The 15,625-nt window shown below is 38.0% G+C and overlaps 2 protein-coding genes across 8 annotated transcripts in view; one reads left to right on the forward strand and one right to left on the reverse strand.

The window, feature by feature from the left end:
• The window catches only part of OARD1 (O-acyl-ADP-ribose deacylase 1), a 9,499-nt gene extending 6,080 nt beyond the window's left edge, over window positions 1-3,419 (forward strand). For all 7 annotated transcript variants that reach the window (XM_070745249.1, XM_070745250.1, XM_070745253.1 and 4 more), the window contains 2 exons: window positions 1,329-1,441; window positions 2,965-3,419. In XM_070745249.1, coding sequence (XP_070601350.1) covers window positions 1,329-1,441; window positions 2,965-3,067 — 216 coding nt within the window. In that variant the 3' untranslated portion in view covers window positions 3,068-3,419. The remainder of the gene's footprint in view (window positions 1-1,328; window positions 1,442-2,964) is intronic.
• On the reverse strand, window positions 3,046-15,144 carry APOBEC2 (apolipoprotein B mRNA editing enzyme catalytic subunit 2). Its single transcript, XM_070745248.1, has 3 exons — window positions 14,995-15,144; window positions 8,605-9,149; window positions 3,046-4,436 (listed from the first exon to the last, which is right to left on the reverse strand). Exons 1-2 carry the CDS (start codon window positions 15,120-15,122, stop codon window positions 8,606-8,608), a joined length of 672 nt encoding a protein of 223 aa, XP_070601349.1. The 5' UTR covers window positions 15,123-15,144; the 3' UTR covers window positions 3,046-4,436; window position 8,605.
• Window positions 15,145-15,625: the final 481 nt, after the last annotated feature.

Below are 15,625 nucleotides of genomic sequence, written 5' to 3' on the forward strand. Positions count from 1 at the left end.
TAAATTGATTCCTATGGGAAAAATTGCTTCTTCTTACAAACTTTTCTACTTAAGAACCTAGTCACGGAACGAATTAAGTTTGTAAGTAGAGGTACCACTGTATTCCTATTATGTCAATCTGAAAGCAAGTAGTGAATGGGTCAGAAGGATTTTAATTAAATTTTATTCATTTATCATTATGGTCTAAATTATCATCCAAAAAGATATTTTAGAATTTATTCTACTTCTGCTTTTTTCACTAGGTATCACACATTATAACACCTAAGAATTCCTTTGACTGATGAGTTTGTTTTATATTTATTAGTTGTTTGGGTTATAGTCTTTAAAACAATCTTGAGATAAAAAAATTGGTAGGAATGGAATTGTAATTTGAAATATAGTTGCACTATTTTAAGAAATTCTCCAACTAGTATTTTTAAAATACTAGTACGAGATGGAGTTCAGTGTCAGTATAATTGTATAACACAAAATAATCAATTTCTCTATTTTTTTAAATGAACTTGAGTTTTAACCACAAAATTTCAATATTTGTCAAGGATTCTTGACAAATGATTCCCATCTTAGGAATCAAATTTAAATAGTATGTAATCCATATTTGTACCTCAGAGAACAAATATTTTCATAAGTCTGCATATGACAATTTATTTTTAACATATTTAAAGTTAAAATGATGTAATTTGATCACTGATTTTTAGTTTGCAAACACACACTTTTTCGGGATTAGAACCTAATTCTCCAACTAAAAATAAATTAAAGCATACCTTTTTTGTTTTGTTTTCCAAGTTAATTATATATCTTGTGATCTGTCTTTCAGTGATTTAAATAAAGGCTTCCAACATTTTCCCTTAATACTAACCACTACATCAGGGGTCCCCAAAGCCCCATCGGTGGGATACAGGCAACATGTGAAATCATGCCTCTCTAGTCTGAGGGGGAAAAAACTCCATGGAACTAGACTCTGGTGTCCAAAAGATTGCGGCCAATGCATTACATAATCAATGAAAATGTTTGAGGATCATTATATGACTCTTTCCCAGTGCAGTCTACAGAATCCCATTACAATAATTAATTTATTAATTTCATAAACATTAATTTTAAAGATTTAAAGTCTAATACATGTCCATAATATATTAGTTAACTACAATCCTTTGTATGTCTATCCAGAAGCAAAGTGTGTTGGATTTGTTCTTGGGTTAAGGCTGCAACTTGGAATATGTTTATCAAGGATTTCCCACTGAATTGACTGAAATTTCTAAGTAGACATATAACATGCAACATAAAGGAATCAAATTTAAAATGTGTCTAATCTACATTTTACCACTTTTTAGATATCAAAGAACAAATATTTTCATAAACCTACATATGACAATTTACGAAAGAGTTTAGAAGCTATGAAAACCCATTGTCTGAAAAATGCAGTAACTCAGATTTCTATGCCAAAGTAAGCTTATTTTTATACGATAAAGTTGTTTTACTATATTTACATATTGACAAATAAAATAGTTTTTCATTAATTGGAAATCTACTTTTTTATTTACAGTGGTACCTCGGTACTGGACCACAATTCGTTCCAGAAGTGTGGTCGAGAACCGATTTGGTCAAGTACCGAATTTATTTATCCCATAGGAAATAATGGAAATTGATTTAATTGGTTCCCAGCCCATGTTAACCCGCTGGGAACCAATTAAATCTATTTTCTTTATTTCTAATGGGATAAATAAATTCACTACTCCAAGCTGCAGGAAAGGTGGGGGCTGCTGCAATCCCGGCAGCTTTGGGGGGCTCTTTTCCTCATTGCTTCCTTTTATTACTTGTAAGCAGCTTCAAAAACTTTCTCCTTCCCTGTGGCTGCAACAGCGGCGGCTTCCCTTTCAGTAGCAAGAGCGCCGGGAAGTCACGTAATGAAGGGAAGCTGCTGGAGCGGCAGCAACTGCTGAGATGGCTCCGGCGGCTTCCCTTCATCACGTGACGTTCCCGGTGCTGTTGCTACTGGAAGGGAAGCCGCCGCTGTTGCAGCGACAAGGAAGGAGAAAGTTTTTGAAGCTGCTTACAGGTAATAAGAGGAAGCAATGAGGAAAGGAGCCCCCAGAAGCTGTCAAGATTGCAGCAGCCCCCACCCTTCCTGCAGCTTGGAGCTCTTAGAGAGCTCCTCAGCCCCCTGAAGCTGCCGGGATTACATTTCGGATAATGAACAAAATTTTCTCTGGCTGTTCGGTATCTGAATTTTTGTTCAGATACCGAAGCAAATTTTTGCCGAAAATTTTGTTCGTTATCCGAAATGTACGAGAAAGGAAGCGTTCGAGTACCGAGGTACCACTGTATATTGAAATATTTTGTCTTTGTAAAAGGCTCTGAAGCAAGGCTCCATAATAAGTCCAAAAGAATTGGAAGAGCTGCTGACTTTTTAGATTAAGCACATTCAGAATATATTTTTGTATATTTAAAGCAAAAGACCTGTTTTAATTAAAGTTGAAGGTGTTATTAAATGGATAACACTTTTCAAATTCTGATATATGGTTGTATAACTAAGAAAACATACAGTGTTTGAGAGCGTTACATGTCTATAGCTTGAAAAATGTGACCTAAAATGAAGCTGCTTGTTAGATGGTCATAATTATGATGAGTTTCTGAAAAAAATCTAGATTTTAGTTTAGTGATATACTTAATAAGCTAGAGAATGAATTTCACTTTCTTAGAATGTTACACACACACTCATACTTTTGTGAGCAACAAGACTTTTCCACATGTGGGCTAATAATAATGGGATGTTTCTTTAGGACAAATCAATGTGTGACTATTGAGATATTTGGCATGCAATTAGTATTGTGTCATATTTGCACCTAATACATTAGTTTGAATTAATCCTTGTTTTGGCAGTGCTTATATGCTTCTTATAAATCATGGTGAAATAAATATTTCAAAGAAAATATCCCCAAAAGACACCTTGTATCCTCTATATTTCAGGATTGGTTGCGGACTTGATCGTCTGGACTGGAAGAAAGTTTCAACAATGCTTGAAGAAGTATTTGAAGATACAAATATTCATATTACAGTTTATACTCTTTAATTCCTAGTATAATTGTCCTTTCTGTTTGTTGTTATATCCTTATACCTTAGCTGACATAGGCAGATAGAATTATCTTAATTTCAGTATCCACAATTTTTTAGTCATCAGCTCTACTCATTTTTTTCTAAAAGTCAAAATGTACATTCTAGTATTCAGATAATTTGTTTATATATCCCCTATTTGGCATTTGGAAGATGTTATTTTAAGAAAAACACTGAATAAAACTGAAAATGTTTGATCTAGATTGGCAATCATGTAGAAGAGATTAGAATAAGGTGGGAAGTTATGTTTCAGTTAAAGATTTAAATATTTACCAATAAATCACATATAAAAATAAAAGAGCTTTTCCAAATATGAGTTTTATGTGTTTATGCTTTTGAAATACGGCAGTTTATCAGTTGCACATGTAAAATCATTCCTGTCCACCCAGGTCCATTGTTGAAATGTATGGGAAAATTTAAACATTCCATGAACAAATTCATACATGTCATAGAATGCTGGATCACATTTGTTTACCAGTAAGTGGTTTCTTTAACAGAGTTCATATTGCTAAAGTAGCAAATGAGTGCTAGATAAAATAATTTAGTGTGAATATGAGAGCAATTTTTGACTACCTCCAGGTCAAATTTATAATAAAGATGGATGGTGGAATAAAAATCAAATTTTAAATCTATGTGAAAGAGGTCTTTTCAAATTAGAAATGTAATTGGGGACATCTTACTAAAAAATAGTGGTGTTTCGTGATTGTATTGTATTCTTGTCATTTGTTTAATTTTAAATATATATATAATACAAATGCTTTAAATAAGTTTTATAAGCAGCTGAGCCAGAATTCATTAGGAAATTATTTCTCATTGATTAACAGAGACCAAATTTTCTTATAATATAATATCCTAATCAGTTCACAAGTGCAAAAATATTTCTACCTCCTTCAACCAATCCTTTGTGAATGGTCACTGTCAGTAAAATAATTAGTAATCTCTCTCCCTATTACATTTCCCTTTGATTTCTCCTACTATTCACTGCATAATGTTAAATTTTAAATGTTAAAAATACACAATTGTTAATTTTTTGAAGTTTCTTTGGATGGGACTTTTTTAAACTTATAAGTGATAGAACTTTGATTCTCTTCTTTGTCGTTTACAATGTTTTTTCTTCTATGTGAATAACAGCACTGCAGGTTTATGTATTTTTAAAAAATCCCTGCATGCAACACAATAAGTGTATTTTTAGTCTATCAGCATAGCAGTGCGTCAGCTGGAGACTTCTGGTGTTCTCTGTTTCAAAGCAGCTCTGGAACACTGAGTTGAGTGTCCCAAATGTTAAGAGTATATCATGCTTGTTGCTCCATGGATTGGCACATTTTTTCCTGGAGAGAGAGAAAAAGAGGCACAAAGTGGTTTTGTCAGCAATATGGTGTTTTATTTCTTGCAAAATAGGAGAACTAATATAAACATTCCTTATTTTGGAGGGGGTTTAAATTCTTCACATTTCTACATTCATAAAATCCATTTGGCACCCTTTATGTAGCCAGAAACACTTTTATAATATCTTCTTCAAATCTGTTGATAATTTTATAGAGATTGAAATTTTTGCCATTTAAGATATGAGATAGACAGCAAATAAATTTCCTAAACAAATAAATTCAATGTTATAATTTTAAGATTCCAGTTTAATTTTATTTTAATTATGTGTTTGTTTTGATTAAAATATTCCAAAATACAGTATTTGTGTTCTTTTTAAAACTGATTCAAATAGATGTGATTTGCAGCATGGAATTTGTAGTGCAGAAAATGCACCGCCACTGCAACGTTTTTTGCCTTTAGCAGAACTGGGGGGCATGGTCTGTGTGTAATGCATCCCGCTCACAGTCCACTAGTTTGACACCCGTGTGTTAGAGCAGTCCTTTGCATTCAGAAAAAAAGTTGTTTCAATTCCACTAAAGTATCGCTCACTGAAATGTTAGCAGCTGCAACTTGAATTAGATTTGTGTTTTGCAAAATTGGCAGTTTTACGATGTGTGGTGATCTGAGAGTTGAAGTTCACACCTTAGGAATGCCAACTTTGAAAAATACTGAATTATGATAGATAGATAGTAGGTTTGGCTTCTTGTAAGACTGATTCCTATATTCGTTTGCTATTTCCACCAATCAGTTTTTCTAATTGATCTAATGTAGATTCATGGAGTCATTGCCATGTGGAGTGTGATGAGTGAAGAAAGAATGGATTCCATGGATCCAGACTCTAGAACAGTGATAGCGAACCTTTTTTTCCTTGGGTGCCGAAAGACTGTGCATGCGCTATTGTGCATGGGCAAGTGCCAACACCCATAATTCAATGCCTGGGGGGGGGCGAAAACAGCTTCCCCTATCCCCCGGTGGTCCTCTGGAGGCCGGGAATGGCCTGTTTCCCAACTTCTGGTGGGCCCAATAGGCTCGTATTTCGCCCTCCCTAGGCTCCAAAGGCTTCCCTGGAGCCGGGGGAGAGAGTAAAAACACCCTCCCCCATCCTCCCGGAGGCTCTTTGGAAGTCAAAAATGCCCTCCCAAAACTTCTTTGTGAGCCAAAAATCACCTGCCGGCACACACATGCACGTTGGACCTGGGCTAAGGCAATGGCTCATGTGCCAGCAGATATGGCTCCGTGTGGCACCTGTGCCATAGGTTTGCCATCACTGCTCTAGAAGCACTGGAAAAAACAAGTTGATCTGTAAGTCCAGGTTGGAGCAGATCTTGTAAAGAGGCAATAAAGAGATGGACTTTTCTTTTTTTAAAAAAAGGGGGGGACGACTCTATTTTGCATGCTTTTCACCAAAGAAGTGGAATCACCTCTTTTCCATGACTGACTAAAGAAACACTGCAGCCATTTAGAAATCTGTGTTAAAGATTAGGCCATTAGAATACATAGATCAGAATTCTAATCTAGAGGTCAATTTGAGCTATGGAATTTTGCTATTTTTGTGCATAATGCAGTCTGAGGGAATACTGTTGTAGCTGAAAGCAACTTTCACTGCCAATTTCTTTTCCATTTGTGTGCCATTTCAGCCTCTAGTGTTCTATGTTTGATATGCATAGAAAATACTTGAATTCTTGACACTTCTTCTGGGGTCAGCTTTTAATTAAATGTTTCTCCTTGATCAACCTGCCAGGACATTTATTTCCCCTTGCTGTCTCCTGAATAAATCTAGAGGGGTTCTACAATGTGCTAGTGGTTGATAAAATAGGATTCAGTAGCCCTCTGCAGTGCTCTAATCTGCCCACAGCTGTTTTTACATTAAAAACCAAAATTAAGTTTATGATGGTCTGAAAAAGTACCCTAAACAGGGAGATTTTATTTTAATTACCGTATTTTTCAGAGTATAAGACGCACCTTAGTTTTGGGGGAAGACAATAGGGGAAAATAATTTGCCTATCAGGTATTCATTTGGCTAGTCTTTACTCAGGACAGCTTCAACATATTAATTTGCTGGCATTAAGGGCTGAAAAAAGGTTTCTAAAGCACAGAAGTCAGCTGAGAGTCGGAGGAAGCAGCTGTGAAAAGAGCAGGAAAAGGGAACATGGCTTAGATAGCAAAGGGTGGAAAATCACTTCACTTGTTAGCACCTCATTAAGGCTAAAAAAAGCTTAGTAAAAGCTACATTCCAGATGCAGTCAAATTTTCATCGGGGGGGGGGGGAGGAAGAGGTTCCTCTTATACTCTGAAAAATAAGGTAGATTAGTCATCCTAATGTCCCCATGTATTCATAACCATCTCATACTCATAACCATATTTATACATTTCATGTATTCACAATCATGTTTGTTAGTACTATGTACATAACTAGTTGCGTTTGGCAATATATAAAATAAATCATCAATGTATGCTTACATGCATTGAAGGGCTGCTTATCTTCTACAAGAGTGCCCTCCGAGGTTGTTGCGGGCGCATGCATGCCCATTGGGCACGGGCATGCCTGTCTGTGAGATTTGGCTTCTGTGCATGCACAGCAAGCGAAATTGCGTGTGTGGACACGCATGAGATTTTGGTGATTTTCACCAATATTTTTGCTTCTGCGCATGCACGGAAGCAAAAAATTGCAAAAAATCGCCAAAATCTCACTCGTGCAAGCATCCTCACATGAGATTTTGCTTGCTGCGCATGTGAAGGAGCCAAATCTCACGTGAGGGCATGTTGGGGGTGCGCAGCTACACACGCATCCCGGAATTTCTTACTGGGACAGAGCACCTGAGCACACCGACTGCTGCCTACCCCTGTTTACATGTATTGGAACACTATTGCTTTAAGAGCTGGTGTTACGGATTGCCATAAGAGGGAGCCAGAAATGTTATTCATTCTCTGGGCTACTCTCTGCTATTTCTGTTTTGTCTTTGTGACTATGCTGTAGCAAGAACTGTGTGTTCAAATAATGGTTTATGTATTTGTAAGCTGGACAAGTAAGCTTATTTATTTATTTATTTATTTATTTATTTATTTATTTATTTATTTATTTATTATTTGGATTTGTATGCCGCCCCTCTCCGAAGACTCGGGGCGGCTCACAACAAGTGAAAACAAATCATAAATAATCCAATTAATTAAAATACTTAAAGATTAAAAAAAACCCATATACTAACAGACACACACACAAGCATACCATGTATAAATTAAACGTGCCCAGGGGGAGATGTTTAATTTCCCCATGCCTGACGGCAAAGGTGGGTTTTGAGGAGTTTACGGAAGGCAGGAAGAGTAGGGGCAGTTCTGATCTCCGGGGGGAGTTGGTTACAGAGAGCCGGTGCCGCCACAGAGAAAGCTCTTCCCCTGGGGCCCGCCAACCGACATTGTTTAGTTGACGGGACCCGGAGGAGGCCCACTCTGTGGGACCTAATCGGTCGCTGGGATTCGTGCGGCAGAAGGCGGTCTCGGAGATATTCTGGTCCGATGCCATGAAGGGCTTTAAAGGTCATAACCAACACTTTGAATTGTGACCGGAAACTGATCGGCAGCCAATGCAGACTGCGGAGTGATGGTGAAACATGGGCATACCTGGGTAAGCCCATGACTGCTCTCGCAGCTGCATTCTGCACGATCTGAAGTTTCCGAATACTTTTCAAAGGTAGCCCCATGTAGAGAGCATTACAGTAGTCGAACCTCGAGGTGATGAGGGCATGAGTGACTGTGAGCAATGAGTCCCGGTCCAGATACGGCCGCAACTGGTGCACCAGGCGAACCTGGGCAAACGCCCCCCCTCGCCACAGCTGAGAGATGGTTATAGTATTGTATATGTATTTGCTAAAGTAAACAATATTTTATACTTTTTATTTTATATGTTTTATTAATGTATTTGGACTGTATTACTGAATTATTACTCGCATCTCAGTGCTATCAACTGGATATCTGCAAGACCCATGTTTCCTCTATGTATGTGTATCTGACTACTCAGATATCACTCTTCACACTCCTTAACAATGTTTATACTTTTTCTGTAATTATAAAAACACTGGACAAAATAAATAAATTTTAAAAAAATAAGGTTTCAAAATCACACTTCACACTAACCTCAGTGCAAAAGTTCAGCAAGCTTTTCCTCATAAAATAGGAAGTTCTCTTGAATGTCTTCCCATGGTGTAAACGCCTTTGCTTCTTCCCCCTCCTGCTCTACAAAGTTTTGCCAGACATACTCAAAATCTTGAGGTTTCATGATCCTCATTTTACAACCAGCTGTTTTCATTTTCTTCAAGGCAGCTTGCATGTCAGGTTCCTCCCACATGAATAGACGACCTATTGCCATAGAGAGGTGTAGGTTCTTATTCTTCTGAAGCACTTTAGCTATTCGATCAGCACAGCCTATACAGGGGCTACAACTGGTGTACCAGGTGACACCGTAGCGCACGCCAGACTCGCACTTGGGCAAGATGGTATTGAAGAAGCCATCTTCTGCATGGGCTGCTACATGTTCATCTTCCAGGTAGCCCCGTAGGATTTTGGACTCCTTGCCCTTGCCTTGAAGCTCTATGATGTAGCAAAGGAAGGTCTTGTTTCTTCCTGAACTGTATTCGACATTCCTGAACTGGAAATTGAAATAGCTGGCTGGAAGCCGTTCCCTGGAGATAGAATTGAAAGTATCAGTGTGGATACAGAGGTTATAATGTAACTGCTTATATAGTTTTGATTTTGTTAGAATAATTTTATGACGGGTGAAATCCAGCAGGTTCTGGAGAACTGGTAGCCGAAATTTTGAGTAGTTTGGAGAACTGGCAAATGCCACCTCTGGCTGGCCCCAGAGTGGAGGGGAATGGAGATTTTGCAATATCCTTCCCCCAGGAGTGGGGAGGGAATGGAGATTTTGCAGTGTCATTCCCTGCCATGCCCACTAAGCCCCCCCCCCCCCCCACGGATTTAACAAGATTTAAACATGTAATTCTAACAGTTTAGTAGCAGGAAGTCTTAAATGCATCAGCAAAGCAAGAAATAAGTCTGTTCGGTCTCAGCTGTTCATTAGAGTCGTAAACAGAAAGCCAAACTCCCAAATAGTTATCTTTGATCACACATCTCTCATTAACATGACTCACTCTGAGTTGGCAGGAAGCCCGGAGACAAAAATTCCACTTTTCAATTTGTAATTCAACATAAATAGTCCAAGAGCAAGATCTGAGCAGCCATCTAGCATGTTCGAAAGTTGACTTTCGCGCTGACGTCACATGGCTCACCCTCAAATTGCCAAAAGGCATGGCCAATTGTTCTAGAGATCTATTCACGCAGAGACCTCCTTTTGCACAGCCACTCATGCCTTCTGACACTTCTGCATACCCTAGCATCCAGAAGAGGCTCCTCCTCTTCTCCTGAGTCACTCATCTGCACCTTTGGAGGTGTCAAAGCTCCTGGTTGGCTTTCAGCCTCTGACCCCACATCCTCTCCATTCTCCTCGCTCTCAGTCTCAGATGCCAGGTATGGGTAGGATACAACCCACAGCCATCTCTCAATCCTCGGAATCAGTGATCAGCTGTGCAGGATGTAAACAGACCACAACAATGTCTTTCTTCCTTTGTTATTCTTTTAAAGATTCCCAAGTAGGTGGTCAGTGAGTTGTGAATGTGTGAGAATACTACAGAATATGTTCAATGGTAAATTGGTAGGAAAGGAAAAATGCTTTATTTTCCTCTCCTGTTTTTTCTCTCAGTACCCCAGGAATGGGCTACTAGCTGGAACGCCTAATCGGGCTCGCCTCCGTGGCTCTGGAGGTCCCGTACGTTTCAGCAGAGTTTCACATGCGTGAAAGCAAAAACCTTGCCAGAACACGGACGCACCTGCGTTCTCGGTGCACAATTTTGCTACCTGCACGGGCGCAGCAGCATAACTTTGCTGAAACTCGTGTGACCTCCAGAGTCGCGAAGGCAAGGCCAATTAGGCTTTTCAGCTAGTACCCCACCACTGCAGTACCCCAAACAACATTAACAATACTAAGCAGCCTAGCTGTGCAGTGCAAGATGATGGTGTAGAAATGGTATGATTGTACCATACCAAGACATTTACAAGTCTTTTTCTGCAGGTCTGTAGCAATGACAATGAATAAGATATTTTTTGCCCTTTTAAGTCAGAGAATGTCCAATGCCCCCTTCCCTTCTACTCCTGTACAGTCCAATTAAAAGATTAAGAAGGAAAGCAAAGCAATCTTCATAACACATGTATTCATAGACTTTGGATGCATGCATGTCTCCCTTATAATGATCATTGCCAGGAAATTCAGCTGTCAGCACAGTCTTCAATTATCCTGATTTGTTAGGCAGTTGATCTATACTGCTGTAAAGTATGAGATACAGAGATTTTAAATTAACCTCTCCTTTCTGTATAATACGGATGTACAATTTATACATGCTGTTGGAAAGTTAAAGTGAGAAAACTTTAAGTCTTTGTTTTGAAAAATTGTTCCTCACTGTAATTATTTTCCTTTTGGGTCCAACTAGCAAACATTTATACTACACGTTTTTGATAGCATGCTCACAATGAATGAATACTGAAATAATATTCTCATTATTTTTATTGTCCCTAGGAATTACAGGTAGCTCTCGAGTTAGAACAGTTTATTTAGTGACCGTTTAAGTTACAACAGCACAAAAAAATGACTTATGACCCTTTTTCACACTTATGACCATTGTAGTTTCCTGTTGGTCATGTGATCAAAATGTGGACGTTTGGGAATTGACTCACATTTATGACGGTTGCAGTGTCGAGGGATCATGTGATCACCTTTTGTGACTTTCTGACAAGAAAAGTCAATGGGAAAGCCAGATTCACTTGCGGTGATTCACTTAATAACTGGCAAGAAAGGTCATAAAATAGGGCAAAATTCACTTAACAAATATCACAGCAATAGAAAAGTTGCCCTCAATTGTGGTCATAAGCAGAGGACTACTTGTATATCCAGATGTTATTGGACAAATGATTTCAATCATTTCAATATAATTATGTGAAGGGTGCATCCTGAAAATAATTGAGTCTTCCACCCCATGAAACTGTTCTTTTTAAAGAAAGGATAGATTTTGTTTGGGTGAAATAAAATTTTAATAAAATAAATGCCCAGGTTACTCTATCTTTTGACAGAGAAAACAGAAAATCTTGTGATATTTTTTAAGACTGAAAAAATTATTATCTCACAAAATTTTCTGAATTACAATACAATGTAGCTTCATTTCCACGTTGAAATATAGAAGATAGATGGATGGATGGATGGATGGATGGATGGATGGATGGATGGATGGATGGATGATAGGTAGGTAGGTAGATAGAGAGATAGAGAGATAGATAGAGGGATAATAGAGATAATAGAGAGATAGGTAATATAGAAATATAGAAGGCCAAAAGGTGATGGTGGCTGGGCACAAGAGAGTTATTAGCTGTCACATCTGCATTCTTGTACCAGCAAATGGATGAGTCTTTATTTAATTGCTAATGTCTTAAAACTGGTTATAAAGGACACTATTTTTTAAAAATTCATCATGGATTTCAGGTTTTGGCAACTATGCTGACCAGGGTTATGTCTGGGTACCATAAGCAATTTCCATTATCCTTGATTGGAGGACTTCCCTGCTTCTTATCCCTCTCATTCATGCTGGAAATCAAGCACCAATTACTTTTTTTTTTAAAGTGGATATCCTTGGGAACATGTTGTGGGCTGATAAAGAAAAAAAATTATATCATTTAGACTAGAAGGGCAAAGTGCTAGAGCTCTTGTCAGTTTCACCTGGTTAAAGTGTGGTATGGACAGGTTGATGGTGACATCATATTTACCTGGCAGGAGAGATAACAATCATGGACTAGTTCTAACTGCTTAATTTTGGCTGTAGAACAATGTACAGTAGTATAATGAATGCTCCATATATCTCAAGAAACATACATGGCTACCTGCAGGATAAATTATCATGTTGAAAAATGGAGCAACAAATAATCTTAATTCTAAAAACTGATCAGGCCATAATTCCACAGATACATCAGTTTGGGGCAGAATTAAAAGAAACTTTGGCAAGAAAGCAAACTTGTAGTCTAGTGATTATAGCTGAAATGTTTCAAATTGCCAGGGATAATTAGGCAGCACTGTTGTTATTCTTAAGGTTTTTAATTCCTCATTAGCTAAATGTCTTTTTTCATCAAGCTAATATGTAAATAATTGAAACTATAACTTAATTTTGTGGCCACGGGGTGATATAAATCTTAGAATAATACTGTTTTATGGATAAAACATTTAAATTAAATCTGATGAAAAAAACTGGCATCTTATTGAAGATGTAAAGAAATTTAACAACATTATAAAAGTTGGCTACTAATGTTCCTTTTATTTTAAATAAGACTCAATCTATTAAATGAAAGTAATTTGACACAGACTCCTTAACTGAAAATTTTAGGTCTGGAATAAAATTCTAATATGTAAACATTCTAATCTAATCCATGTTGACATTGTTGCGATGATGACATGAGGCTGATGGTGAAAATAGAACAGAATAGAATAGAATAAATTAGAATAGAATAACAGAGTTGGAAGGGACCTTGGAGGTCTTCTAGTCCAGTGTTTTTCAAGCAGTGTGCCGTGAGACATGGTCAGGTATGCCATGGGGAAATTAAACATGGGTCCCCAAACTACGACTCAAGTGCCGGATACGGCCCGTGGCGGACATTTATCCTGCCCGCCGCCAGCCGCCTCCATCTGAACATAAACATTCCCCTCACAATCCCTCCAGCTATCAGCGACAGGAAGAGTGGAGGCACAGGGAACGCTCACTGACCAATCACGTAGGGTTCATCCCAACCACTAGCGATGAACCAATAGCAGACCGCCTCTCATCCACACCCATCAAGGTCCCCGCTTGGGATGCCGCACACTTATCATTGTGTGGCTGCGGCGAGTAGTTGAAGCTGCTACTCCTCCCTATGTCCCGATTTCTAATCCTGGTCAGGACTAGAGGTAAATGTTACCACCACTAGATGAAGCCTCAGCCGGTTATGTCTATACTGTGTTAGAGTGTCATTTTGTATCATTTTGGTTGGTGGTGTGCCCCACGATTTTGTAAATGTAAAAAATGTGCCGCGGCTCAAAAAAGGTTGAAAATCACTGTTCTAGTCCAACCCACTGCTTAGGCAGGAAATCCTTCACTGACATTAATGGCAATATTTTTTTTAATGTATAAAATGAAAGCAGAACTCCCCAGCTGAGGTTCCAACGTGTTATCTAGGAGATTGTAAGATTTGAAATCCAACAAACATTTGCGGTACTTAGTTGATAAAAGGTATGATAAACCAATTGCTTGATTTTTGATTAAATGTGTGCCATCTAGTCAGATTTGAGTCTTAGGAACTACACAGATTGAGTTTGTTCAGGAAATGTAATTACAGCAGTTAGTTGTAAAAAGCATCAAGATAATGCTACATGCTTGATTCTGAAATCATGTCATATCAATTATAATTTTAATTCAATTATATTTAATAACTTATGCTAAATGTTACAAATGCTTAACAAATTTTATTTTTTATTTGATTCCCCCCTTTATAAATGATTGCAGAAAAGAATTCCTGGTACAGAATGATCATTCAGGCTAGGGTTTTTTTTAAAAATGTATTTTTCTCTTATCTCAATCCTTTCAAAGTTATCCAATGAACGTATGGTACTTACCACTCATTGCTGCAATTAGGACTTTCTGTTTATCTGATTTTAAATATCTCCAAATAAACTAGCAATTCTTATTTTTCCAAGGAAAGAATTTAGTCTTAGGTTTTTCCAGTTCTACCTTTTCCTTTTACCTATCAGTGTTTTTTAACAGAGTTTTTAACATGCAAAAATACATGCTTTTAAGCAATCTTATGGACTTCGCAAAGCAATACTGTACAGCTAAGTCATAGATAAGATTTATTTTATTTTATTTTTTCATTTGCAAGGGGAGAATAAGCATTTCAGGGCCACACATGATCATGTTAAAATAAGTGGCTTTGCTCCAGATATATCTCAGCTCAGCCTGGCTGGATATAAACTAAGTCTCTTCCCATTTTACTGCAGAACTGAGATACAGAGAGTAAAATCCTCACACATGAGACTGGCATTTCTTTTTATTTTTTTCATTTTAAAAAAACAATTTTTATTAAGATTTATTTATTTATTTAATAATAATTAATAATTAATAATAATTTATTAGATTTGTATGCCGCCCCTCTCTTTGATTTCTATGCATTAAAAACTGTACAAAATCGTAGATTTCTACATACATTAAAAACTGTACAAAAAGAAATGCACACACAAAGTCACACACACACAAAACTAAGACATAAACGTCCATAAATGGACCTTAAATATCACACTAATATTATTATGCTATACCCCGCAGGGTATTTCTTTTGAAAGAAACCTGTAAACATGCTAGCTTATGCAGATTCCTAAGCAACTTGCCAATAAAATAGGGCTCTTACCCTGCAACAATTTCAAAAGGTGGCAACTCCTCCAGTTCCTTTGGCTTTTCCCCCTCCGCGGATTCTTCTGCATTTTCAGCCTTTTCACCATTCTGGGCTGCTGGAGGTTGTTCCTGATTCTCAGCCATCCTGTTGTACTGTAGTGGGTGCCCAAAGACCACAGCAGTGGCCAAGAACTGGGCACAGGCTTCAAAAAGCAGAAATGGAGCAGGGAGAGAGCGAGAGCGAGAGAGAGCTGGAAATGGCAGTTCTCATGAGCTATATATGGAATGGGAGCAGTGGCAGAGATGGGAATAGGCTGGGATGACCCTCAGCACTCTCAGATATCACCTTCTTCACTTTTAACTCTGGCCTGAGACATTCTTTTGCTCCCCATTTATTTTAAATATGAAGTGATGAGTGGAGCGTGGGTGGATTAGGTAATGGAGGGATGCAGAAGTAACCTATTTATCCATAGCCATGACAGAAACCTGACACGTTGTAGGAGAGCTGGCTGCTCTACTATGCTCCTATGCTGAGAGGCCTTCTTCCTGCCCTTGAGGGACCACCTTCCAGGGGTGTCAGAAAGAGGCAGGTAGCTTTGTTAAAAAGAATGCTCCTGATATTATTAGGTGGACCTGAAATAAAATGT

Source organism: Erythrolamprus reginae, chromosome 3, assembly GCF_031021105.1.
Source record: "Erythrolamprus reginae isolate rEryReg1 chromosome 3, rEryReg1.hap1, whole genome shotgun sequence".
Taxonomy (NCBI): Eukaryota; Metazoa; Chordata; class Lepidosauria; order Squamata; family Dipsadidae; genus Erythrolamprus; species Erythrolamprus reginae.

Coding starts and splice junctions, on each gene's coding strand:
- APOBEC2 (XM_070745248.1), bottom strand. CDS start 15,122: ATGGCTGAGAATCAGGAACAACCTCCAGCAGCCCAGAATGGTGAAAAG. Junction 9,150..14,994: donor CCTTTTGAAATTGTTGCAGG/GTAAGAGCCCTA, acceptor TTCTATCTCCAG/GGAACGGCTTCCAGCCAGCT.